General features: G+C 52.7%; 8 protein-coding genes and 1 non-coding gene across 9 annotated transcripts; 6 read left to right on the forward strand and 3 right to left on the reverse strand.

The window, feature by feature from the left end:
• The first annotated feature begins 35 nt into the window (after nt 1-35).
• Nucleotides 36-3666, forward strand: BP01DRAFT_424287 (replication factor C subunit 1). The gene is made up of 5 exons (XM_025579687.1): nt 36-254; nt 341-362; nt 413-497; nt 553-2939; nt 2993-3666. The coding sequence occupies exons 1-5, from the start codon at nt 168-170 to the stop codon at nt 3598-3600; spliced, it is 3189 nt and encodes a 1062-aa protein (XP_025430212.1). The 5' UTR covers nt 36-167; the 3' UTR covers nt 3601-3666.
• A 577-nt stretch (nt 3667-4243) lies between these two features.
• On the forward strand, nt 4244-7422 carry BP01DRAFT_357852 (Sin1 family protein). The gene is made up of 3 exons (XM_025575292.1): nt 4244-4564; nt 4655-5131; nt 5215-7422. Exons 1-3 carry the CDS (start codon nt 4542-4544, stop codon nt 7235-7237), a joined length of 2523 nt encoding a protein of 840 aa, XP_025430213.1. The 5' UTR covers nt 4244-4541; the 3' UTR covers nt 7238-7422.
• A 1777-nt stretch (nt 7423-9199) lies between these two features.
• On the forward strand, nt 9200-10861 carry pkaC (cAMP-dependent protein kinase catalytic subunit pkaC; the record flags this gene model as incomplete). Its single annotated transcript, XM_025576417.1, has 4 exons — nt 9200-10030; nt 10098-10351; nt 10404-10778; nt 10834-10861. 4 exons carry the CDS (start codon nt 9200-9202, stop codon nt 10859-10861), a joined length of 1488 nt encoding a protein of 495 aa, XP_025430214.1.
• Nucleotides 10862-11515: 654 nt separating this feature from the next.
• Nucleotides 11516-12452, reverse strand: tim13 (protein translocase subunit TIM13). The gene is made up of 2 exons (XM_025572735.1): nt 12211-12452; nt 11516-12062 (listed from the first exon to the last, which is right to left on the reverse strand). Exons 1-2 carry the CDS (start codon nt 12334-12336, stop codon nt 11865-11867), a joined length of 324 nt encoding a protein of 107 aa, XP_025430215.1. The 5' UTR covers nt 12337-12452; the 3' UTR covers nt 11516-11864.
• Nucleotides 12453-12652: 200 nt separating this feature from the next.
• BP01DRAFT_357855 (legume-like lectin family protein) lies at nt 12653-14523 on the forward strand. The gene is made up of 7 exons (XM_025575293.1): nt 12653-12791; nt 12869-13123; nt 13216-13239; nt 13321-13391; nt 13469-13550; nt 13644-13904; nt 13961-14523. Exons 2-7 carry the CDS (start codon nt 13025-13027, stop codon nt 14399-14401), a joined length of 978 nt encoding a protein of 325 aa, XP_025430216.1. The 5' UTR covers nt 12653-12791; nt 12869-13024; the 3' UTR covers nt 14402-14523.
• Nucleotides 14524-14658: 135 nt separating this feature from the next.
• BP01DRAFT_343032 (uncharacterized protein) lies at nt 14659-16020 on the reverse strand (the record flags this gene model as incomplete). The annotated part of the gene is made up of 2 exons (XM_025573501.1): nt 15055-16020; nt 14659-15009 (listed from the first exon to the last, which is right to left on the reverse strand). The coding sequence occupies exons 1-2, from the start codon at nt 15790-15792 to the stop codon at nt 14659-14661; spliced, it is 1089 nt and encodes a 362-aa protein (XP_025430217.1). The 5' UTR covers nt 15793-16020.
• Nucleotides 16021-16992: 972 nt separating this feature from the next.
• Nucleotides 16993-17063, reverse strand: BP01DRAFT_t198. Its single transcript has one exon. It is a non-coding gene; the product is annotated as a tRNA-Gly (tRNA).
• A 1940-nt stretch (nt 17064-19003) lies between these two features.
• Nucleotides 19004-19458, forward strand: BP01DRAFT_343035 (uncharacterized protein; the record flags this gene model as incomplete). The annotated part of the gene is given in 2 exon segments (XM_025573502.1): nt 19004-19235; nt 19247-19458. The coding sequence occupies 2 exon segments, from the start codon at nt 19004-19006 to the stop codon at nt 19456-19458; spliced, it is 444 nt and encodes a 147-aa protein (XP_025430218.1).
• A 995-nt stretch (nt 19459-20453) lies between these two features.
• BP01DRAFT_424293 (PRCC domain-containing protein) lies at nt 20454-22197 on the forward strand (the record flags this gene model as incomplete). Its single annotated transcript, XM_025579688.1, has 3 exons — nt 20454-21883; nt 21944-22035; nt 22193-22197. Exons 1-3 carry the CDS (start codon nt 20529-20531, stop codon nt 22195-22197), a joined length of 1452 nt encoding a protein of 483 aa, XP_025430219.1. The 5' UTR covers nt 20454-20528.
• Nucleotides 22198-24967: the final 2770 nt, after the last annotated feature.

Raw genomic sequence — 24967 nt, forward strand, 5'->3', positions numbered from 1 at the left:
CAGGCGCGTCCGTGTCTTTGCCTGGAGGTAGCAGCTCTACGGAGATAATTGTTGGAGGTATTCTAACTCGACCTCGTTGCCTGGAGCGCTGGTCCTCTTTCATTGTTTCGTCTTGCGCAGAGAGCGCTACCTCGCACAGGTGTACGCTCCGACAGCTATCCTTCGCTATGCCTTCAGATATCCGCAGCTTCTTTGGCGCGAAAGGGAGCCAAGGCTCCAACGCTTCTCCGGCGAAGCCGGCTACGAAGAAAGAGGTATGTCGATAGTCGAGCTCGCACGCCAATGAACAATCTTCATTCTACCTTTCCATTACTCAATACTGACTTCAATTCGTTGTAAGGAGCCTGCTACTCGAAAGAAGCGTGAGACTCATGCCACCTACCTTACTCGTGCATCGCTAACCGAGCTATAGGAACTAGGAAGGTAGTCGATGATAGCGACGAAGATGAGGTCACCGAGGTGAAGCCTCCGACCCCAAAGAAAGCGCCCAGTAAGCCGTACGTCAGTCCTGGCCTTTTTCCCCCCAAAGATCGAGTGACTGACAATGGAAAGAAAACCCGAAGTGTCGCAGGGCGAACCAACCTCCACTTCGGACTATTTTGCCTCGAGCAAGAAGCGAGGAAGGCCAGCGAAAAGCGACAATGCGACTACAACGAAGCCGGCACAGTCAGCTCCAGCTGAGACACTGGACGAGTCTCCGAAGCCGAAGACGCGCGCAGAGACCCAGACGACTCCCAAAAGACCCTCTCGGACCTCTACTCGAAAGAAGACAATAGTTTTAGATGCTGAAGATGGGCTGGGCGGCGATGATGTCTTCGCAACAGATTATAAAAAGTTTGGCAAAGGCGACGATGAATATGTCGAGGAAGATGACCAGGATGGTAGTGACGACGATTTTGAAGAGCTCGCCGTGAAGCCTGCGAGTCCAGTTAAACGACCTGGACGAAGCACACAAGCGCCTGTCACTGCATCAGACGATGATGTGGTGATGGAAGATTTGCAGAAACGCCCCTCGCGCGCTGCGCAATCATCAACCACCCGTCCCGCTCGGAAACGCAAGTCGGAAGCATTGAACATGAACGAAGACTCTGAACTCGAGCGTAGTCCTAAGAAGGCTGCGGCAAAGACTCAGGCGACTTCGCATGCCTCTAAAAAACCACGAGCCTCTCCTACAAAGACTGATCGGCCTGAGAGCAAGGAGATACAGGATATTTTTGACAGCATCCCAACCATCAAACCCCCTTCACCCCCGCCACAGTCTGGTGAGAAAAAGAAGTTCAATTTCGCCGCCCAAGCACAGCGCTCAAGGTCTCCTGTGGGCGGAAGTGTCGAGTTGCCAGTCGGGGCGGACAATTGCCTCGCTGGACTGTCCTTTGTCTTCACTGGTCTTCTGGACACTTTGGGCCGTGAAGAGGGTCAGACCTTGGTAAAGAAGTACGGTGGGAAGGTGACGACAGCCCCCAGTTCAAAAACAAACTATGTTGTCTTAGGGGCAGATGCTGGACCCAAGAAGCTACAGACAATCCAACAACACAAAATTAAGACTATTAACGAAGAGGGACTATTCGAGCTTATTCGCCGGCTCCCAGCAAATGGAGGCGATAGTAAGGCTGGAGAGAAGTACGAAGCAAAAAAGAAGGCGGACGAGGCCAAAGTCAAGGCAATGGCTGCGGAGATCGATGAGGAAGAGAAGCGCAAGGCCAGGGCCTCTCGCGCGTTAAACAATGCTGCGCCTTCCGGATCGCAAGCGCCCGCAAGCTCTCGAGCGCCCAAAGTGGATGATGAACTCTGGACCACCAAATACGCGCCTACCTCCATCAATATGATTTGTGGCAACAAGTCTCAAGTCGAGAAACTTCAAACCTGGCTACGAGACTGGCACAAGAATGCGAAATACAACTTCAAGCGCCCTGGGAAAGATGGCGGGGGTGTTTACCGAGCCGCAATTATCCACGGTCCCCCTGGAATTGGAAAGACTACTGCAGCTCATCTGGTTGCGAAGCTGGAGGGTTATGATGTTGTTGAGACTAATGCAAGCGACACAAGAAGCAAGAAGCTCGTTGAAAACGGCCTCCTGGGTGTGCTAGACACAACCTCTCTGCAAGGATACTTTGCAGGTGAGGGAAAGAAGGTGATAAGCGAGAAAAAGAACTTGGTCCTAATCATGGACGAAGTGGACGGTATGTCTGCAGGAGATAGAGGTGGTGTTGGTGCTCTGGTTGCTGTCGCGAAGAAAACCCACATTCCCCTCATCCTCATTTCCAATGAATGGAAGATCCCGAAGTTGAAGCCCTTTGAAGGCAATGTCTTCGACCTTGGGTTCCGACGCCCGACTGCAGATCAGATGAGAGCCCGTCTCTCGACCATCTGTTTCCGTGAAGGCCTCAAAATACCCCCACAGGTGCTGGATGGTCTGATTGAAGGAACCCATTCTGACATCCGCCAAGTCATCAATATGCTCTCGACTGTGAAGCTTGACCAGCAACATCTGAATTATGAGAAAGGCCGGGAGATGTCAAAAGCATGGGAAAAGCATATAATACTCAAACCATGGGACATTGTTGGCAAAATTCTGGGCCCTCAGATGTTCGCGCATACCTCAAACAGTACTCTCAACGATAAGATTGAGCTTTACTTCAACGATCACGAATTCAGCTACCTGATGGTTCAAGAGAATTATCTCAAGACAAGGCCGACGTTAAGTGCAGGGTATTCAGGCCGAGAACAGAAGCTGAAGCAACTTGAGTTGATGGACAATGCAGCTTCTAGTATCAGTGATGGTGATCTTGTGGATCGCATGATCCATGGGGCCCAGCAGCAGTGGAGCTTGATGCCCACGCATGCTGCCTTCAGTTTTGTTCGACCGGCTAGCTTTGTGTATGGAAACATGATGGAGCGCCCTGCATTTGCTGGATGGTTGGGACAAAACAGCAAGCAAGGTATGTTTCTTCCACCCAAATCTTCTCGACACATTTCTAACACCGTTATGCAGGGAAATTGTGGCGCTACGTCAAAGAAATTCAAGGTCATATGCGTCTACGTGCGTCTGGCGATCGGGATGAGATTCGTCAACAGTACATGCCCTTGCTCTGGGATCGCCTGGTTCGGAGGTTGATGGATGATGGCAAAGACGCTGTTGAAGAAGTCATCGACTTCATGGATAGTTACTTCCTCACCAGGGAAGACTGGGATGCCCTCGTGGAGCTAGGATTGGGTCCAATGAATGAAGGCAACGTGAAGCTGGAAACGCAGGCGAAGGCTTCATTTACGCGGGTTTACAATCAACGCTCACACCCACTTCCGTTTATCAAGGCGAGCACTGTGTCAGCGCCCAAGAAGGTGGCAAAGGAGAAACCTGATATCGAGGACGCTGTGGAGGAATCAGATGAAGAGGAAGTCGTCGAAGAGTCGAAGGATGACGAGGAAGCTGACGAACTTGACCTCAAGAAAGACAAATATGTCCGGGTGCCCAAGAAGCCGGCTGCCAAGAGCGGTGCCAGCAAAGGGAAGAAGACCAAAAAGAGCGCCGACGAAGATGTCGATGAAGACGAGAAGCCGAAGAAGGCGAGGGGTCGGAAGCCTAAGGCGAAATCTGGCTGATGTTGAGACGAAATGAATGCTTCGGTGTACGATACTCTGAGTGAGCTATAGATGTGTGCTGGCTGGATGTTGTAGAACTACTTATATTTAGTAGCAAAGACAAATATTGGACAACTTAAGGGCCTTTTCAAGACCTACTCAATTGTTCTATTAATCGTAACGCCCAGCTTGAAGGAATGATAGTGCCTGCCTGACAATGGTTGACCACTTGTCACAGGTGGGCTGGCCACCACTTCGCGTTCCTTCCACCCAGCCAAAAATGAAGTAGAACAACCATCCAATACTCCACCAAAAACGGCGATATAAGAAAGAGGGGGGGAGGGAGCTGGACAAGAGGACCGGATCGCCTCGTCAATTGAGGCTTCAATCATGAAGTATCCCATTTATACGCTAAGCGGGGGCGTTTTACAACGTTCGGAGGTCAACTAATATGCAGACGTGCCTCCAAAGAATCTTGAAGAGAACTGGTGATATTGATACGCGTGGTCAGATCGTGTACTGTAAATTCACACTCCTGGAGGAGTAAGCTTTGGAGAAGTGGGTTGGCTGCCTGGACTAGGGCGGTGCGGAGAAGCGACGCGACTGCGACACCGCATACTCGGGATCCTCCCCTCCCGTGAGATTGATTGATTGCTTGCTTCCTCCACAACCCACTCTGCCGTCTCACTTGACTACTAACAAGTTATCTCTCTTTACCACCCTTTCCCGCAGCTACCCAGGCTGGTCCTGGTTGATACTCGACATTCTCTTTTCTTTGCATCCATTGCTGCTTGGACTTGGTGCATCTCTCTCCTCCCCTTTGTCACGGCATCCCAGGACCATGTCCACTCGATCACCGATAGCGGTTTCGCATCGTCCGACGTAAATGGTGACCACTTTCGGCTGCGACACACCCTTCGAACTTCTGTACAAACTGCATTTGGGTTTGCGCTCTATTGAAAATGTCTCTCCTTCACAATGAGGAGTATGTTCAAGACTTCAACCCCCTCATTGCCTGGTTTGCGTGGGGTCTGTTGGTTTTTTGTGTTCGTGCTAGGGACTGACGCGGGTTCAGTTTCACGATATGGCAACTGCGCACTTCTTATCTTTCAACCATAAAAGATGGTATCGGTGACCGCCTCATCAACGTTAACAACACTGTGCTCAATACTCCCGGTTTCCGTGCGGCTGGTTGGTCTTCCGCCGCCGCCAACCCTAACACCCAGACAGCCGCTGCTCATATCAAACGGACATACTCTCCTCCAATACCCCTCACAACAGCAGTCGCCTCGGAATATTATCAACTTGGCATCGCGAGAGATGCCAATGAGTCGTCCAGACTTGGATTAGGGGAGGATGGCGAGGACGACGAGGGGGGAATGGTAACAGGCAAGAGCAACATGGAGGTTATTGGGAGACGAAATATCAGGGGGAAACGCACGCACCGGAGAGATCGTCAGCAGAATGACCAACTAAAACAACGAGAAGCCGAGGAAGACGATAGCAGTGATTTGAGTGACGAGAGCGACGATGATGGGGATAGCGCTCCGAGGTGGGTAAATCGACATCACTAAGACGAAAATAAAAAAAGAAAGAAAGAAAGAAACCTGACCGCTAAATGCTTATTTTCTGCAGTGGTGCCAGCCAAATCAAGTTTCCTAAGCTGCCAATCCGTACAAGGGCCGGATCATCTCCTATACGTTCCATTGATCGCCAGGAAGACCCGCAGGTCATGGTCACATCCCCATCGCATCCTACGATGGGCACCCATTATCGCACAGGTTCATTGGGAACTGCTGTTAGTAGTGTCAATGAACGACCTCGTCGGGATACAACTACGACAGCCAGTAGTGACCTCTCATCTGACAACGATCTTGGTTCATCGCTGTTCAAGAGGAGACAGATACAGTTTTCCGGCCAAGATCAAGTCATAGAACTCAGAAGGTACAGACACGGGACTGGAAACAGGGATCTTGAAGAATTGGATGAGCAGGCAGAGGACTCCGGTGCAGAGTCGGTGGGATCGGCTCTTTCGTCGGATTTTGACGCTACTGCTGGGTCGACATCGCTTTTGGAAAATGTTGGTATTACTGGTAGCCTGAATTCCTCCTCTCCAATTGCTTTGATGCACAAATTGCAAAACGGGGCGGGATCACAGACTGCATCTCCACGAAAGTCCCGGGCTCCTGCTCCGGAGTTGCAGGACCTCCCGCCACCTCGTCCTATCAGCACGGTACAGCCTGTGAGTCTGCTCTCGAAGGCCCTCAATGCGCGCAAGCAAGCGCCTACCAACCCAGTCGAGAAGTTTGCAGTACTTTCCGGCAAAGGTCTGACCGATGCGCTAAATGTCAAATTGTACCTGCCATTCTCTACTGATCCTGATGAGCCATTGGAACTGCCAATCGCCCGGGAGTCGAAGCTAGCGGAGCAGCCAGCCCCAGTTACAGTCGTCGAAACCATTGGATTGGCTCTCTGGCGGTACACAGAGGAGGGCCGCGAACCGCCCATTGATCGAAGCAAGCTTACTGTAAACATGTGGACGCTACGCATGGTGGAAGATGGCGAAGTCGAGTACGACTTTCCCCCACTGGGCCGTACATCAGCAATCACCGATTTTACCTCGAATAACAATCGGGGAGCTGGCCGCCGGACCCGAGGAAAACAATACGATGAGTTTGCTCTTGTCGAAGCGTCCAGTGCTGAATTTGAAGAAAACGAACGTCTCTTTCCCATGTTCAGTCTGGCACCATCCTCGGAGGACAGTACTGCTGATGTCCCTGCCAGTGCGCCTGCACCAGAAAGTCAGCCACTGCCACAGGCTAAGGCTCCTCGCCCAAACCCTATTCTCGGCCAGCCCTTCTCCTCGGCCCTCAACGACAATACATTGACACCTGCCGATCGGCCAGCCGTGCCTACGTCTCACGCTACGCCTCGCATGGGGGTCTCTAAAACGTTGAAGATTCGATACACGAATGTGGAAGCCTCAACACAAGTGATGACGCTTAATACTTCCACTGACAGCTACATTGCCGAGATCCTTGATTCCGTGTGCAAACGATGGGGCCTTGATAAGGGCAATTATCTGTTAAAGGTTATGGGATCTAGTACAATTGCGCCGTTGGATCGGACAGTGGAAGCTCTAGGCAATTTCACCGATCTAGACCTCGTGCGTCGGCGCTTTGGCCCTCAATTGACCGGGTCTCCTGGCAGCTCCTCGCCAAATGCCCCCCTTCTCATCGACAGCAATACTGCTCCGGCAAAGAAGGGCAAGAAGAGCGGCCAACGCATGCTCCACCCGCTCACGCAGAAGCAAGACCTCGCGGGGGGCTACTACCGACGATACTACGTCTGGCGCAAACAATCTATGTCATTTACGCAGTCTAACCATCGGGTTTTGACGTTTGACAATGACTACATGCATATCATGCCGGCGGATACAGGCAAGACGGTCTCCGACACGAAGACACGGTCGATCAGCTTCAACGACGTGGTGGGATGCAAAGTGAGTCGACGACACCCTAAGAATTTCCGGGTGGTTGTTTTGCGCGGCAATGATGCCAATGAACAGAAACGGTATGACTTCGAGGCACGCAATGCGCTCGAGGCGGTGGAAATTGTGGATGAGATCAAGAAGAACATGGCGCACTATCGTATTTAGGCAGGGAGCCTTCCTATTTGCATTCAATGCATTCTTGTACTGGGGATGAAACAGCATTCTGGGAATGGAGTGTGCCGCGGGCGTTGATTTACAGTATTTGGTGTTCTTCGCTGTGGGTGGGAGGTGCTTTTGCTACTCAATTCCGCCTGGATGGCATGCCAAGCACAGTACTAGGGTTAACATATATACCTTACTTATTTCACATCTTAAGGTTAAGATGCGTGGGGAAGTGTCAATGTAGCAAGAGGGTCAATCAAGGTTTAAGCCAATGTAACACAGAGACGCATGGAGTAGTTATGTTCAGCATCTGGCAGGAAGCCATAGATGGCGGAGGGGTGAGGGACGGGATGCAAGCGTCCATGATCTGAGAATCCTCGACGGATAGGCGCAGACACTCAACCATTCTTGACCCAAAAACACCCCGAAAGCGGGGCGATCCACAACACCCCCGACTTGGAAGCTAGACCCGAAGTAGAAATGTCGAGATATCCATCGGGGCGGGGGCGGTTAGTGATGAAGTCACCGCTTCAGCTACTCTGATGTTGTGGGCCACGTTGACTCCGGAAGAAAACAGATATGCCTCCAGCCTGACAGTGTCAACCAGAGTTTTGAGACATGGGCTCCAAAAGAACAGGGAACCACAGAGTGACTACAGTACCGAGGGTCTATCACGTCAAGACGGAATCGACCGTTAACGACGACAATTGGACTTTGTATACTGCCAGAAAATCGGAAGAGCCGATCTGGGACAGGAGGGATGATGACCTCATTGCATCGGGGTAGGTAAGTTTGTTATCAAAGCTGGGATGATTGAATGACGAGGATTGACATACATCTCCCGACTCCCAGAGGGCTGGTCCATGGATCGTGGCGACTTTATTTCGGAGTGAGCCTCGGTGGGAAAATCAGGTCATGATGATATTATAGGGAGTTTGGTCAAGGTGGACTCCGGGGTTTCTCCATGATATACAATACTTCTTACTCAATAAGAATGGCCAGGTGGTCGGTCCGTACTCGGGCAGCAGTGGTTGGTTGACGTGAAACAATATAGGTACTTATTTGTTCAGATAGTTCTATACAGATCTCGACATGTGCATGTTGTGTAGTTATAGCGATTCCCAACTAAGATATCGCCAGGCCCCATTAACATTATCCCTGATCTAACTGGAGTAGTCGATAGAAACTAAGTCATTTAGCCCATCTACCAGCAGCCAGCCCTTTGAGCTTGACGCAAATCCGACCCCGCTTCTGCTTCTTATTCTCCCTCTTCCTCTTCACTGCTGTTTTGGCTTCTTTTTTGTCAATTCCCCCCTTCTTCCTCTGTTGCTACTCATCTCTCTTCTCGTTTCTTCGTCCCCTCGGAACTTCTTCTGTTAGTGAGCTGCTAAAACAGTCTTAAAAGCGAACTACACGTCTGGCAATCATCCTCTGAGCCAATTGAGTTTTCGTTGACCGCCGTCTCAAGTTCCGAGTTGAGACCTTCTTGTTGGGTGGTGGCTCCGCTGTATCCGCGCCCGAACCGTCCGAGAGGAAAGAGAAAAAGAGTTGCTTGAGTGAAAGAGTCGGAGAGGAAAGAATCCTCAAAGCAGAAAAGGAAAAAGCAGAGAGAGAGAAGAAAAAGAGACAAAAAAATAATTACTGCCGTTCAAGCCCTCTGATTCCCCCTCCTTTTGCCTGGGCTTTCTTTCCCCTCCCCCTCCAAATCCCTTTTTGGCCTCCCGAGAAAGTGCAACTTGCTGCAAAAAAAAGAGGGGCTGAACTACGGAGACTCTCTCTCTCTCTCTCTTTACTTACTTTCTCGTGTCGTGCACACAATCCCGACCCCCTCCTCCCCTTCCCCTCAAACGTATTCCCCCCCCCAAAAACACAACCTCCTAATTTTTCCTCTTTCCCACATAGACCTTATTGTATGGTCTGTGTGCTTGTTTTATATCTCAAACTTGTTTCAGATTTCTGTTCTCGATGCCTAGTTTAGGAGGTTTATTGAAGAAGCGGCGAACTAAAGATTCGCAGACCCTCTCCAAAGAGCTCGAAGCCGGTTCGGCCCAGACGCAGACGTCACCAAACGCTGCCGAAGACAACGACACCCAACACCACCACCACCATAATCCTCTTCACCTTCTGCATCACCACCACCACCACAACCAGGATCAGCAGCAACAACAACAACAACAACAGCAGCAGCAGCAACCTGCCACCAATTCCGCTCAGACTGCCGACCCCGCAAATCAGCCGCAAAATTTGGCCGCCAATCAAGCCAATCGCTCTTCCACTGCTGATCAGCCAACCGACGCTCAACCAGCCTCCATGCAATCCGCCGTGTCGCAGGCTTCGCCTTCCCAACACACCGCCGGTGTCTCACAGTCCAGTGTCAATGCCGCCAGCATACAGAATATAATTCACTCTTCCCAGCAGGGTTCGACGCACGCTGGCTCCGGCAGCCAGGCGCAGCAGAGCCAAGCCGCCCACCGGGACGCTCGCACCACTAAGGGAAAGTACTCTCTAGATGACTTCATTCTGCAGCGCACATTGGGTACCGGCAGTTTTGGTCGTGTTCACCTCGTGCAGTCCAAGCACAACCATCGCTTCTATGCTATCAAAGTATTGAAGAAGGCGCAGGTGGTGAAGATGAAGCAGATCGAGCACACTAACGACGAGCGTCGGATGTTGAACCGCGTCAGGCACCCATTCCTGATTACTCTTTGGGGCACATGGCAAGATTCGCGCAATTTGTACATGGTCATGGACTTTGTGGAAGGTGGAGAACTTTTCAGTCTGCTGCGCAAGTCCCAGGTGGGTGGTCGCATAACCTTGCGTGGTATCGGACTCTCCACGGTAATCCGTGCTAATGACCTCCTAGCGATTCCCTAATCCTGTCGCCAAGTTCTATGCCGCCGAGGTGACTCTCGCCTTGGAGTATCTGCACTCTCAACAGATCATCTACCGTGATCTCAAGCCCGAGAACTTACTTCTGGATCGACACGGACACCTGAAGATCACTGACTTTGGTTTCGCGAAGGAGGTCCCGGACATCACCTGGACCCTCTGTGGTACTCCTGATTACCTGGCCCCAGAAGTCGTGTCTTCCAAGGGCTACAACAAATCAGTGGATTGGTAAGGATCTATGCACCAGAGGAAGGCCGTCGTTTGCTAACAATTTCAAAAGGTGGTCACTGGGGATTTTGATCTTTGAGATGCTCTGTGGTTTCACACCTTTCTGGGACAGCGGCTCCCCTGTGAAGATCTATGAGAACATCCTGCGCGGTAGGGTCAAGTATCCCCCTTACCTGCACCCGGATGCTGTCGATCTGTTGTCGCAGCTCATCACTGCGGATCTGACCAAGCGTCTGGGCAATCTTCACGGAGGCTCTGAGGATGTGAAGAACCACCCTTGGTTTGCGGAGGTCACTTGGGACCGCCTAGCTCGGAAGGATATCGATGCTCCTTATGTGCCACCCATTCGGGGAGGACAAGGTGACGCCAGCCAGTACGACCGGTATCCGGAGGAGACGGAACAATACGGCATGGCTGGAGAAGATCCGTACGTATCACCCATTCCGGCGTTCTCGTGCAGATAGTCGCTAACGTGTTACTAGTCACGGCCATCTGTTCCCTGACTTCTAGTGGTCGCCATGATTCATGATCAGATAATATCCCGCTTTCCATGGATTGGATCCCGCGGAATCGAGTCGATCGATGGTTCCCGGGCGTTCGAGTGCGGGTATGATATTCCCGGAGTTTGTCTAGAGGCTACCGAGAGTAGCCTTGTTCTTGAGTTATCTTGTGACGCTGTTGCTCAACGATTCTTTCTCTGCGTCGGCTTGTCTTTTCCATGATCGCTGGCCGAATCAAGCCTTGGCTGCCCCAGACTTTAGAGCATACAACGATATGGTCTTGTCCTATTTCACATGTGTCCTATTCCACTTTCCTGGGAACGCGCTTGGCGCAAGCCCTCCATTTTCGTTGTTGAATCCTATTCAGTCTCGTGACTTTTATTGCGACTCAATTTCTAGCTCGTCGTTCGCGCAAATACGTCTACGGCGCCTTTACTTATGGACCCCTGTCTGCTGCTGGTTGTTATCGCGAGAAGACGTGGCTGGAGTTATCTACCGTGGTAGCGGTGCTAAATAGTGCGGGGGCGTCTGTCTATTGCCGATGCCAATCACGACCCCTCTTTCAATTGATGTCGTGCTGTTTTATATTTACGTTGTGCAAATACTGGAGGATCTACTTGAGGGTTCTTGGTTCTTGTTCTTTGTGTCCTCTGTGTGTGTGTGTGGGTGTGTGTGTGTGGAGGCTATTTTGTACTGTACATACATTGGGGATCTTCTAATAGCTATAAAAGTCGGCCTTGGAGATATGAGGACACGAGGATACCCGAAGTGCCGCTCGTTAGTCGGCATAGAAGAGGAAACCAGAAGAGCCTTAGTGAAACAGAGCCGAAGAAATTCTGATTGTTAGATCAAACGGGCTCCCCGACCATCTTGTCGAATGCGCAAAGAGTCACGGCCTTGATGAAGGCCACCCAATAGTATACATGGAAAAATTCAGAGAAACATATGTCATTGATTCCACCCCTTTTGCTGTTATTTTCCCCCTCTGTATAACTTCTTCCCGTGCGTTTCAATTACATCGACAGACCCGACAAGTCGGCGCCGCCCAGGTTCTTGGATTCCTTGGAGACGCGGGCGATGTAGGCGCGGCTGGTGGCGTTCCAGAAACCAATGTACTTCTCCATGCATTGCGACAAGCAGGTGGACTCCTTGGTCGTAAGGGAGTTGCCGGGAGTGGGGACGCAGGCTTCGAAGCAGTGCTCGTTGACTTTCTATTTGCGGCGTTAGATTGATGTTGGTGGATGGCAGTATCGGTGTTGATAGGGCATATGTGAGGAAACAGCAGATAATCAGGTAGGTAGGTAAGTAGTAGATAGAGGATTGGTATTGTTGAAAGATAGGGGCAAGGGGAAGACATACGCCGATCAAGTTCCGGGCATTGCTCATGGCGGCCTCTTCCTGGACTTGACGGATGAGCGAGGCCTTGATCTCCTGGCTAGTGGAGGGGGTGGATTCAGCCGGGGAGGAGGAACCGAAGAGGGCCATTGTGAAGGATTCGCTCGGGTGTGGTGAGGGAACTTAAGAAGATTAAGGGTGAAAGTGTGTATGAATTGTTTCTTATTTGATTGATTGGCAGTTGCAAGTGACGACTTAGATTGCCGCGGCCGCACTTACAAGATCTTGCGGCGCGGCGGCGAGAACGGGGCAGGTAAGTGTGGCTGGTGCGTTTGGTCCCGAAAAGCAAGGGCTGGCTTGGCTGCGCCACACATCTATGAGCTAAAAAGTACCCGGCCGATGTGGACACTTGGATGTTGTTTGGTCTCTTTAGTCTATAGATTCCCCTTCTCCTCCATCCAGAACCACACAAACCACCTGTCATTCTCTCCGGCTCCCACTCCGTCTATCTTCGGTGTTCATTCTTTTCCTCTCTCCGCTTGCTCCCACGCTACTATTTTTGAACTCCCGGGCTGGGATTCTTTTATTTTCCCCCGCAAATTGAGGTGAGTCTGAGGTTCTGGGCTTGTTTATTTGAGTTTCCCTCCACTTGAAGCTTGCTGTTCATCTGACGTGTGAGGAGGGCTGCCTTTGCCCGAACTTTGGTCAAAGTAGGAGTCGTATGTCCTGGTGACAAATTCTATCTTCCTTGCTTCTGAACCTTTACCGGTCTTGCGAAACATCGTCTATCGTTTCGGTCTTGTGCGCCCCAGTCTCAAACTAAGCTTCTGATATCACCATGCTGCTTCCGCGGCTCTCGTCTCTCCTATGCCTGGCCGGCCTTGCCTCGGTCCCAGTCGCCAATGCCTACGATGGCGATGATGTCAAGAGCATTCCGGTGTGTACCATCTAGCCTGAGTTAGCAATCAGTTTCGAGTGCTGTCGCCGAACATGTGTACTAACTGCTGGGGTTTGCGCGGGGTCGAATAGCTCCGGACTCATAGTCTCGCACCGGTGCGTTTCCCACTCCACCCCACGGAGGGTTATGATTCTAAGCAGTCTTTTTGTTGACAACTCTATTTTGCTCATTCACAGCCATACTTGGATTCCGACTTCCAAAGCCGCTGGTTCGATTTTGGTGGTGATACGATAATTCGGGCGGACCAGTACGAGAAAAACCCCCCAGCTCTTTGCGCAACTACCCCAGAAAGAAAGCTGACCTCCGCACGTTGTTGCGTGCCAGATACATCCGTCTTACCTCCGATCGGCCATCGCAGCAGGGATGGATTTTCTCTCGGGTTCCTCTGACCGCGACGAACTGGGAGGTTAGTTAATAGTGCTCTTTACTGGCTTGCAGCAGGGTTGAACGGGAAATGATTGAAGGGGACATGGCGGTTGACACGAAACATGATATACAGATCGAGGTTGAATTCAAGATCCACGGAAACGGCAACCTGCACGGCGATGGATTCGCCATGTGGCTCACCAAGCAGCGCGCGACGCAGGGACCCGTCTTCGGCTCGACGGATAACTTCGAGGGTCTGGGCATCTTCTTCGATACCTACAAGAACAACCGCCCCGGTACTACGTTCCCCTACGTCATGGCTATGATGGGTGATGGCCAGACCTCTTACGACCAGGCGCATGATGGCCGCGCCAACGAACTAGCTGGCTGCTCTGTACGTTCTTCTGGTTGTCGCATTGCGGGCGGTTTGTTGCTAACTGAAATCAAAAGGCTCGTGGTCTCCGTGGCGCCTCTATCCCCACCAAGGCCCGGTTGACTTACTTCCAGGATAAGTCCCTGACGCTGGAACTGCAGTACAAGAAGGAGGACACCTGGATCCAATGCTTCGAGCTCAACGCCCAGGACCACAACATTGCTATCCCCTCGGTCGCCTACCTCGGTTTCTCCGCGGAGACGGGCGAGCTGAGCGACAACTTCGATATCGTTTCCGTCAAGTCCCAGAACCTGTACAGTGTTGGCGGCAGCAGTGCCGGGGGCGGCAAGGGTCCCTCCGGTCGCGCCCGCCAGGACTCTGGCAAGGTCAAGCGCCGGCAGAAGAAGGGCAGCTGGGGCTGGTTCCTGTTTAAAGTGATGTTGTTCCTGGCGGCTGTCGTTGGTGCCTATGTTGGTTGGACTGCTTATCGGTCCAAGCAGCGTTACTCGAGATATTAGAGAGCGGGTGAAGCGAGAAGAAAGTTTCGAGTTCTTTTTGTATCTGTGAATGCGTATATGAATTTGACTGAGCAGGTGAAAATCAAGTTAGCCATCAGCACTGACGGCGTTTCTGTTGTTGGTCGTTATCACATGTCTATCGTAGGGTATATTCTAAATCGTCATACTCGCTAAACAAGCGCCAGTAATGCATTTCCAATCGAGAAAGATTGAGGACACCAACTCCACTTCGGTTATCCCGCCAGCAGGACTTCATCTCAGCTCTGTGCCCTCAGCTCATTCCACATGTGATCGATAATCTGAAACACCTCAGTGACCGAGCGCAGCACCGCCTCCTCAATCCCGAGCACCCCATAGCGATGCTGGATCTTATCCGGATGCCACCGAACGCGCTCCGCCTTGAGCACTGCCAACAAGGTCGCCGTGGACGGGCTAGCCGTGTACTCGGGACACCGGCGCATAAACTCCTCCACATTCTCCTTATTGACATCCCTTCGTTTCCCCGATTCGACGGGCCAGAAGACAAGATTGCGAAAGCTCTGCCGTCTTTCTCCCGGAGATTCTGCCCTCTCCCTCTCCCTCTCCCTGTCTTCTGTGTTGGCTTGCGCCTTCGCAGTCGCAACCTCCCGATCCAAAACCCCCCACCCCTCCACATACCTGCCCCAAACCTCCCTCCACTCCTGCTTCGCGACCTTCCGCGCCCGCCCGCGCCGCAAACTCTCCTCCATAGCCGCCTCAAACGCCCGCCGTTCATCTGCCGCAAACGCCCGCCGCGCCCGCTTCGCGTCCGCCTGTCGCTGCGCCTCCCGCTCCGCCCGCAACTTCTCCTGCGCAAACAACATCCCCTCGCGCGTCCGCTCCCACATCCGACTCCGCACGTACGCCGCGTACTCCTCCTCGTCCATCTGCTCCAGCTCGCCCCCGGGTCCCTTCGGGATCGAGGGGATGGCGTACGTGTGGATCGGTTGTCCGTAGACGGATTCCCAGTAGTTGGCGCCTTCGTCGTCGCCGAGGGCGTCGAAGAGGGATTCCCGGAAGGCGGTGTCTGGGTCGAGGGAGGTCGGTTCTTCTTGTTGTTGTGGTGGGTGGGTGGTGCGGTGGGCGCGGTGAGCACGGTGAGCACGGTGAGCACGGTGAGCACGGTGAGCACGGTGAGCACGGTGAGCACGGTGGCGGGATTCTTTGTCTTGGGGTTTGTGTTTGTCTCGCTGGCTGGGCTTGTGACTGGATGAACGGTGGGGGGATTTGAAGCGGAATCGTTTGCGGCGCGGGGGGGCCGAGGAGTCGTCGTGGTTTGGGGAGGGGGGTGAGGAGGGGGGTCGAGGTTGTTTCGAGGGGGAGGTAGAGGGCGGGGGAGGGGGTGAGGTTGTGGTGTGTGGTCGTTCGGTCATTGTGAGGTGCGGTTGAGTTGCTGCGATAGTATGGTGAAGATGGGTGGGATGATGGAGCTCAGGTGTAGTATGTTCGCGGCATCTTTGGGGTGAGGAGTTACTGAAGGGAAAAAAAAAGGCCGGGGCTGGTGAAGTTGATGGGTATAGAAGGTTCTTGTCGTAAGTTTGTGGTAGCCTTGAAAGGGATGCGGATTGTGACGATGTGAAGCTAGAATGTAGAAGTGGGTTGGTACTCCGTAGTAGATGTTGATTGAAGCGATGGAGCTTACGAAGAAGTAGTAATATTTCTCCAGATTGGAGGTACTGGTGACTAATCAACTGATTAATGCATCTTAGGCACGGCTCGGGAAACCCCCTCGGATGCCACTACAACAACACAAGTATACTAACTCCATCATTCATCACTATCATCACCACCATCATCTTCACAATCAATCTCACCATTCCCCCCCTTGTCTGTCTTTGAAGCGCCTTCAGACTCAATGATACCCATCTTTCTGGTGTGGCAGGCTACGTCAGCTATGCTCACTTTGTTTACACCTTGAGCCGCAACCATCTAGGCGAAAGAGATGTGTCCCGCCACGTCAAACTCCTCACTTTTGGGGAATGAAATCCGGTTACGGGATTCTATCCTCAGTGCAAAGAGCTTGTGGCCCTAAAGACAGTGGTAGGCGGGCCATCTCCGCCACACCGTTGCGTTTGACTTGCTCTAGCTAGATGCAAGTGAACCCCAGCATAGGCTGGATTGCGGTGAAGCGGTGTGGAGATGGAGTGAAACTGAAAGAAAGAGCTGGAGGCAGTCTCAGCAAGCAGGCCCCGTCATCTGTCCGTTAAGGGTGGTGTCACTGAGCTGAGCTGCGAGGTACATCTCGATGCTCGGACAGACTGAAGCTCTGGCTACGAGTTGCGGGATTAATACGGTCATTTGCGAGATTTCAACGTGTGGGCTTGTCACAAAAGCAACATCTGCTTTGGAGAGGTTGTGTAAATGTTTCCTGTATACAGTTTGTCGCAAGCATGTTGGCTGTGTATGTGTAGGCGACAGATAGTAGGTGCTGGGGTTATGGATTTTGAGGCTGTTACGGCGTAAGCTTGTCTGAGATAGGGCATGAAGTACTCCATACAGGAGGGCCCCACCAGCTACTAGGGAGTGCTCTCGGTGAGCAAGCGGTTGCGAGGGCTGCAAAAAGAGAAAGTCAGTGCATCATCCGTGAATCGAACACGGGCCTCATCGATGGCAACGATGAATTCTACCACTAGACCAATGATGCTGAGCACGGCTTCTGTGGCTTTGTTTTGCATAATGATGCTGTATGATTGTTCTGGTTCATTGCAAGGTCGCAAATCGGGATTGAACTGCTCATTCTTCCAGCCTCTTTCGCTTCTATGCCCCTGGAACCCGTAACTGTCACATTGTATACTAACAAAAACTGTTAATGGGCTACAGAAACTGCTTCGTAACTCCGGCTTGGGTCCCGTCATCTCGGGTATGTCTGCTGCTTTCCCCATTGTCAAACCTCCGCGTTATGACACATCGCTGCGTGTCACGCTCGGGGCAGCTCTGCCGTGGGGATCAGACACACGATACGGTGCTGAGTGACAATGACTGGTTCCAGTAGACTAATCTGTGTGTGTGAGAGCGGTGAGAGCTGAAGAGTCTTCGCAGCCACTGACTCGATTCGGAAGTGTAAGCATATCATGGGATCAGGGTCTGTTTAGCGACATGCGTGGCAGAAATACATTGTCCCTTGGGTATCTGGCATACCTGCCACAAAATATGTCAAGAGCAAGCCCGTGGTTCACAGATCATGTCTGCATATAATTGGACGGGATCTTCAAGAAAGACAGCATTCCTCGTATTCTCTAACTTCACGTCGAACATGTTCAGTGAGTCAGCTACTCAGGACTTGGTAGAATGCAATTTGCAGCAGTCCCCGGGCAGACCCAGCGGAGCTCCGAGTACGGGTTACAGTTACGCACATACATATTCGATAGTACTATGACTATGAACTGTTTCTTGTGCTCGCGGAAATATGAGTCTGTATTAGAGGCTCCGGTCAGCTGCTGGCTGGCCGGGCGGTCCGTGTACGGCATTCACAAAACTAGCTGTCATTATAAGTCAAAATAATCCCAGCATTCACAGCTAGCCTAGGTAGTCAAGTCAATAACTCTGAACTCACTCTTGAATGCGAAATTGCAGTGATCGATATCGGCACTCCGTCCAGAACTTAGGGCTAACTTAGAGCAGCGGCTGTTATCTTATCGGACATGATGTCACATCGAAAAGTCGACATTGAGTCTACTACTCAACCTCAACCACACCAGACTAGATTTTGACTGAAATAGCTCATCAAGAGCCTGCTGTCAAATGCTTCTGACCCAAGTAAAGAGTAAAAGATATCAGGAACAGCATTTGGCGGGAAGAATCACCCTTCGAATCCCAAACCCGCCGCAGCACCACCCCGAGCAAGCAACCGTCCTCGATACACTGCCAAATATTGCAGCCTGAACCCCCAGGTGTCAACAGCTTCTCTCTTCCTCCATCACGGGCTATCAGCTTCGAAGGGTCGGGCAGTAATTCAACCCTCCTAAGCATTATATCCTTACTTATCTAGATATCTATACTTTTAGCTTCGAGGGAAAAATTGAAATTACCCCAAAGACTTCAAAATAAAGTAATCCCGAAAGATACTAGTCTCTGTTAGTACAGAATCCTAATATAAAGAATCTTCAGCTTTAAAACCCCTAATATTGCTAATATGTACTAAAAAGCTCTAAGAGGATTTAGAAAAGCTTGAATGAATCAAGAACTAATGCAATTCGAGGGGGTCAGAGTATGGTCTGAGCAGCTCTGACCCCCTCCGTGCTGATCCCCTGGAGAAAAACCTACTATTTGTCCCCCTACGCTATGATAAGAGTCGCATACCAAGTGAATAAATTCTTGCTTTGTTTGTAACTACGTAGATGCTAGCTCTTAAGAGGTATCTTGTGATCCCTCGTCCAATGGATCCCACACTCTTCTCTGAATGCCTTCTCCGCACAGCTTCTTTTCTTCTCACTGACCACATCAGAAGGCTTGGTCAAGTATTTCATCCAACCGAGACGAGGGAACATACTCTACGAATATCTTCTCTGGTAGGTAAGGATGGCGATCCGTTTGACTCGCTTCTTGACATGTGCCTTCAGGTGTTCAACACCTTGCATTATCGGGATGGACTCTCCCTTGAAGAGAATTAGTAGACAACGACTTGGCTATGCTGCCTACCACTGGGGCATCTTCACTTCACCGAAGACATCCGCAGCGCGAAGTTGCTATTCTTACGATGTAACCGATGGGGCCCATCCAGACCCTGTCACCAGAGTTGATCACAATCCAGAACGAAACTGGTTTTTCCGAGTGAGGCCGAACGTCGATTCAATGCTGACTAGCCATCTTCTTGGAAGTATAGCCAAGGTATGATTGGCAAGGTTCCAAACGAACTTGCCCACGCGAAGATACAGACGCATCTCGAATCAATTCCCCTTCCCAGACAAGGGGTTTTACCGGAGAAACTGTGTCCGCTGGACAAACAAGGCCCTGCGATCCCAAAGTTGCAGCAGAAAGGCTTAGGGGAGCAATCTGACATTGATCGGTTCATGCCTGATTCACTTGCTTTTGCTGATTAGCGTACGATGAGTCCTGACTCTGCGGCAAATATTAACAAATCCACGAGCCGACCAAGGTAGTGTACCATTGCCTTCGACTTTATTACCTCACTGCAGCGAACTTACCTCAAACTTTGGTTCTGAGGCAGGCTGTAACATGATATCATAGTAACCGATAATCGCTGCTAAAGTGGAAGTCCTGGTTGATCGCATTGTCTCCAGAGCGCTCGTTCGGCTCTCAGCTCATCATCATAGTTCGCCAATCCCAAGCCTCCGTACCAATCCGGCATCTCGATCTCACCGAGTATGCTTTGGGATTCTCCCAAGATTCTGGATATCAGTCACCGAATTTGCCAATCAATGACTGCAGCGATTGTCTATCCGTCCCATTGTTCGCAACAACATTTTGAGGACAGAGGTCAGCGAGGATGAAACAGCTTCGGTAATGACGCGAGTGACAAGCAGTGACTTCTTGGCCAAACACTTGGGTGCAGTTCTCAATATCGTCTCCGATGAAAGGAGTGGAAGTCTGGATGATCGTTGAATGGACCCAAAGTCGACGGCCCGACACGATGGATTCAACACATGCTTGGAGATTCGTTGATCCCACGACTCCTTTATGCGGGGGTTTCAAGCTCCGGAGCTGGCCGACATAGCCTGCAACCTCGGTGATGATGTGTCTTCTCTGATCTTGTGATGGATGGGGAGTACTCCAAACTAATCAGAGCTTGATTCACACTCTGCGTCCAGTGTTAGATCACGTGACTGGGAATCAGAAGGAAAGTGCGTCAGGCTGACGGTCAACCACCTGAGATTCTTCTGTGGATGTGTAGTTCACAAAGCATACGGAGTATATGAGATATGGTCTATCGTAGTATCGCTGATTAGTTTATGGTGTATACTGATTCGAATATAATTGATGTTGATCAGCTTATCGAATCTGCGGGTGCATCGAGCGAAGCAGCTGAGGTAACTCCGCATAAGTTGACTTAGTTATCTGTTTCCCTTCGACATCAACCGAACCTCCGCCACTCTTCACCTCCCCTCCCTCCACCCCAATCACCAGTCCAGCGAAACAAAGATCTTCAACAATGGCGCTTGTCGCCTACTCCGACTCAGAGGGCTCAGACTCCGAAGCTGAAACTCCCATTTCCACAAAACCCACCGCATCCACAGCCACAGCCACCACCACGACACCAGCACCCGCACCTCCGCCCTCGAATTCAACAACATCGTCAACAACAACAACCTTTCAAATCGACCGCTCAAACCCCCGCAAAATCCGCGTCGCTCTCCCCGATCACAAACCCGACAATGAGAATAACAACGACGGGCCCGCGCGCAAAAAGCCCCGTATTGGCGGGAGTGGGAGCGGCGGCGGCGGCGCATTCTCCGGCTTCAATGCGCTTCTCCCCGCCCCCAAGAAACCGGCCACAGCCCCGAAACCGACAGCCACGGGGTCGACTCGGAAGGTGTTTAGTCTGAAGACGGGCGCGACGCCGGGCTTTGATCGGCAGGCGGATGCGGAGATGCGGAGTGAGATGGCGTTCGGGCGGTTGGGGGGGATGGAGGCGGGGGATGAGACGATTCCGAAGGCAGGGAGCTTGAGGGGGGATATAGGGGATGATGGGCTTGGGGGTGATGGTGGTGGTGGTGATGGAGGAGAAGGGAAGGACAAGGGGAATGCGCCGCCGGAGGTCAAGTTGAAGGGGAATCCGATGATGTTTAAGCCTCTGTCTGTTGGCAGGGGGACGCAGGGGAAAGGGAAGAGGAAGGGTGGTCCGATTGCTGTTTATGATGGTGGTGGTCCTGCTAAGAAAAATAATCAAGAGGTAGTAGAAGGAGACGGTCGTGCGGCTGCAGCACCTGCGCCTGCACCTGCACCTGCACCAGCACCAGCCAAACCCAAGATCAGTCTGTTTTCGCTCTCCTCGTCCACAGAGACGACAGCACCAGCACCGACACCAGCACCAGCACCAGCAGCACCCACCCCCTACGAACCCCTCGTCTACACCACGTCCCAAGACACTGAACCTGCCGGTCCCGAACCCGCCCCCGCCTCCGCCCCTGCCTCCGAAACCATACCCGCCACTGCATCAACCACCACCACCACCAGCACCAACTCCCTCAGCGCCATCGCCGACGACCTCAACCTCACCCGCGCCCAGCGCCGCCAACTCTTCGGCCGCTCCGCTGCCGACCCGTCCTCCGCCGCGGCCGCCGCATCCGCCCGGGTGCTGCACTTCAACACGGACCGGGAATACGCCGCCAACCAGCAGATGGCCCACGAGACCGACCTCGCCGCCGCCCAGCACAACCCCGTTCGCGCCATCGCCCCGGGCAAGCACACCCTGCAGCAGTTGGTCAGCGCCGCCAGCACGCAGCGCGACGCCCTCGAGGAGAGTTTCGCCACAGGCAGGCGGAACAAGAAGGAGGCGGGGTCGAAGTATGGGTGGTAGCCCTTTTGGGTGATTCTTCTGTGGATAGATACCTCTTTGTGTGGTAGTTGGACTCCCTTCGGCCGTACTGATGGGAGGTGGATTGACTCTCGATATATGAGTTTTCGTCCCAGATCCCGGAATCTTCGTGTCAGCCCTTGTAAGTCTAGTAGTGAAGGTGGCGACGATGTGCGCTCCCTTTTGCAACAGCCTGCGTGCTCGTGAGTGGAGGCCAGGAAGCTGTATCTTGACTGAATGTAGAGGTCTCTATAAGTAAGATAGACAGAACTATTTGATGTATGAAAATCTATTCTTAGACTAGAAGCAAATATATACAAAACAAAATGCTAATTCCAAACTTTTTTCAAATGCAAGCAACCCCTAAGAAGAAACATCCACCACCTCGGCGAACCACTGCTTCAACGCCGTCGCCAGGACCGCGGGCAGCTCCCGCACATCGCGCACAACCAAATAGTACGGGAACGGAAATCCTTCGAGGTAGCGCTTCATCTTCAGCTTCATCTCCCCGGAGCCGCTCTCCAGGTCCGGCTCGAAGCTGGCCTGGCTGAGGTCGAGGATGGAGCTGCCCTTGACCGCGTCGACAATGATAAAGACAATCATGATGCGCTCCTCCTGCGCCTGGCGCACCAGGCGACGAATGGTGTCGTGGTCCTCGCAGATGCCGTCGGAGATGATCAGCTCGAGCTGCCAGAGGTCGGCGCCGCCGCCGCCGGGGGACTGCTTCCAGCGCGCCTCGCGGAACAGGGCGATCGAGTCGGCGATCAACTTGCGCACGTTGGTGCCCGTCTGCTGGTAGCTGAAGTGCTGGAAGACCTGGGTGCCGGCCTCGGACGAGAATGGCTTGCCGAACTCGTGCGCCACCCGCACGTGATCCTCGCTGCCGAAGCCGAGGACGCACAGGTCGCCCGCCTCGAGCATGCTGAGACTCTTGGCCACGAGCGCCAGCGTCTCGAATGCCAGCTGCCCGCTGCCGCCCTCCAGCATGGACTTGCTGTCGTCCACCGCCAGCATGATCTGGTAGTTGCGCTTCGATGGGATCGACCGCCGCATCCAGATCTTGTCCCGCTTGTACTGCGACGCGATGTACGGGATGATCCGCTTGATATTGAGGCGCTTGCCGGTGCGGAAGTCGCCGCGCAGTTTGGTGGCAAGCGTCGGGGCAAGGATGAGACGGAGCTGCTCCGTAAGCGACAGGGAGAGATCGGTGGTCGCCGACTCGTAGTACGACCAGAGGCGTTGGGCTTCGTCCCGTGGCGTGAGCGGGGGAAGGGTCGAGGATAGGTGAATGGCAGCCAGGTGTGCGTCAACCTCATCCAGTTCTTCGTCGGCAGCCTCCTGGCCGGCGGGGCCATCGGCTCGCTCCTGGTTCTGGAGGTTCCCAGGGATGAAGGCACCGGCTGTCTGTGACTCGGTGGGAACGCCTCCCTGGTCCAGTTGCATCTCATCTTCTAGTCGGTTATCGGGGAGATCCTGGATGTTATCGTCGGTGATATCTGGCAGGAGTTCGTTGTTCTCATCGGGCTTAACGTCGGACTCGACACCCTTGTTCTGGTCAAGGGCCTTGGCTTGTTCTTCATTGGCTTGACCAAGGGCCTGAGTGTCGGCCACATCGTCCTGATCGGCAAGATGCTCGAAGTCGGCATCCGCCATATCAGTGTCCTCGGGTAGTCGAGTCTCGGCCTCATCCTCTTCCTGTTTAGAAGCATCCAGGATCTCTTTTTGTCGGCGATGCCACTGCTCGAGGACATCGCCCAGTTTCTTGAATGCTTGGAGCTGAGGATCCTCGGGATTGCTATCGTTTGCGCCGCCTTCGTCCTTGTGCCTTTGATTCTCATCTCCTTCCTGCGCAGCGCCGGTCTTCTGCTCCTTCTCGTCAGAGGGATCGGTCGAGCCACTCTCCTGTTGCGCGTTACCGGACGAGCCTTTCTCCTGATTCTGATCTTGCTCGGACCCCAGTCCACCATTGACAGCTTCGCTAGGAGCGACTTCCTCGCCGGCCGCCTCGTTTTCATCGCGTTGAGCGAGGAAATCATCTTCCTGCTTGTCTTCTTCCTCCGCCTCCTCACCGGCTTCGTTCGCCTCCTCGTTGCCCTCAGCTTCGTCCGCATCGCCCAACTCGTCGTCTGGACCAGCCTCCTCGGTCTGATCAATCTCCTGCTCCTCACCATCTTGTTCCATGGTTTCGTCTTCGACACCACCATCACCTTCCATTTGCTGCTCCTCCTCCGCAGGAGGGAGGTCATTATCCATCAGATCATCATCAAGGCCGTCATCTTCCTCCGGCTCGTCATCGCCCTTCTCTTCTCCATCTAGCTGCATCTCCTCTGGAAGGTCGAGCGCCTCTTCTTCCTTTGCATGCGGATCGGTGACATCCATGTCCTCTCGTCCAACAGCTTCTCCTTCATCGTCAGGGACCTCTTCGCCCTCCTCCTCATCTTCCTCTTCCTCTTCCTCATCATCCTCTTTGCTCTCGCCCTTCTCGGCTTCCTGGCCGGGTTGCTGATCAGGCGCGGCCGTCTGCTCGTCATTTTCGGCGGCTCCCTTGCCCTCCTGCGTCTCAGTCTCCTTCTGTTGATCGTCGTGCTCGCCGTCCCACATCTTCTCGTCGACAGCCGATGCATCGAGATCATCAACATCGCCAACCTCTTCGTCAATATCATCCTCTTCATCGGACCCGCTTTCATTGTCGTCCTCCTCGTCTCCTTCCTTTCGCTCGCCCTCTTCGCCTTGCATCTCTTCCTGATCCATGTTGACTGCATCTTCGGAGTTCTCGATGTCCTCATCGGTCTTCTGCTTGTCCTCCTGAGCGAGTTCTGTCAGATCTTCATCATCGCCTACATCCTTGCTAATGTCCTCGGCTCCCTCGCCCTCTCCGAGGCCAGTGCCACTCTCGAGCTGGCCAGACTTGCTCTCCTCGGTAGACGGCTCGGACGGGCTACAGAAACCCTCTGATGCGATCTGCGTGAACGACTTGGCGAGAATGTAGGACATCTTACATGTCTCCTGATGCACTGTCAGGTAACGGTCGACCACGTCTCTGCAGATGTGCGCGAACTTGTTCATGATCGGCA

This window comes from Aspergillus saccharolyticus (assembly GCF_003184585.1).
Source record: "Aspergillus saccharolyticus JOP 1030-1 unplaced genomic scaffold BP01scaffold_21, whole genome shotgun sequence".
Lineage (NCBI taxonomy): Eukaryota > Fungi > Ascomycota > Eurotiomycetes > Eurotiales > Aspergillaceae > Aspergillus > Aspergillus saccharolyticus.

Bases quoted from the DNA above. Each gene is read 5' to 3' on its own strand.
- BP01DRAFT_357852 (XM_025575292.1), top strand. From the start codon at position 4,542: ATGTCTCTCCTTCACAATGAGGA. The intron at 4,565-4,654 runs GTATGTTCAAGA...ACGCGGGTTCAG, and splicing joins TCTCTCCTTCACAATGAGGA to TTTCACGATATGGCAACTGC. The intron at 5,132-5,214 runs GTGGGTAAATCG...TATTTTCTGCAG, and splicing joins GATGGGGATAGCGCTCCGAG to TGGTGCCAGCCAAATCAAGT.
- BP01DRAFT_357855 (XM_025575293.1), top strand. From the start codon at position 13,025: ATGCTGCTTCCGCGGCTCTCGTCTCTCCTATGCCTGGCCGGCCTTGCC. The intron at 13,124-13,215 runs GTGTGTACCATC...GGGGTCGAATAG, and splicing joins ATGATGTCAAGAGCATTCCG to CTCCGGACTCATAGTCTCGC. The intron at 13,392-13,468 runs GTACGAGAAAAA...GTTGCGTGCCAG, and splicing joins ACGATAATTCGGGCGGACCA to ATACATCCGTCTTACCTCCG.
- BP01DRAFT_424287 (XM_025579687.1), top strand. From the start codon at position 168: ATGCCTTCAGATATCCGCAGCTTCTTTGGCGCGAAAGGGAGCCAAGGC. The intron at 498-552 runs GTACGTCAGTCC...GACAATGGAAAG, and splicing joins AAGAAAGCGCCCAGTAAGCC to AAAACCCGAAGTGTCGCAGG. The intron at 2,940-2,992 runs GTATGTTTCTTC...ACCGTTATGCAG, and splicing joins GGGACAAAACAGCAAGCAAG to GGAAATTGTGGCGCTACGTC.
- tim13 (XM_025572735.1), bottom strand. From the start codon at position 12,336: ATGGCCCTCTTCGGTTCCTCCTCCCCGGCTGAATCCACCCCCTCCACT. The intron at 12,063-12,210 runs GTATGTCTTCCC...CGCCGCAAATAG, and splicing joins ATGCCCGGAACTTGATCGGC to AAAGTCAACGAGCACTGCTT.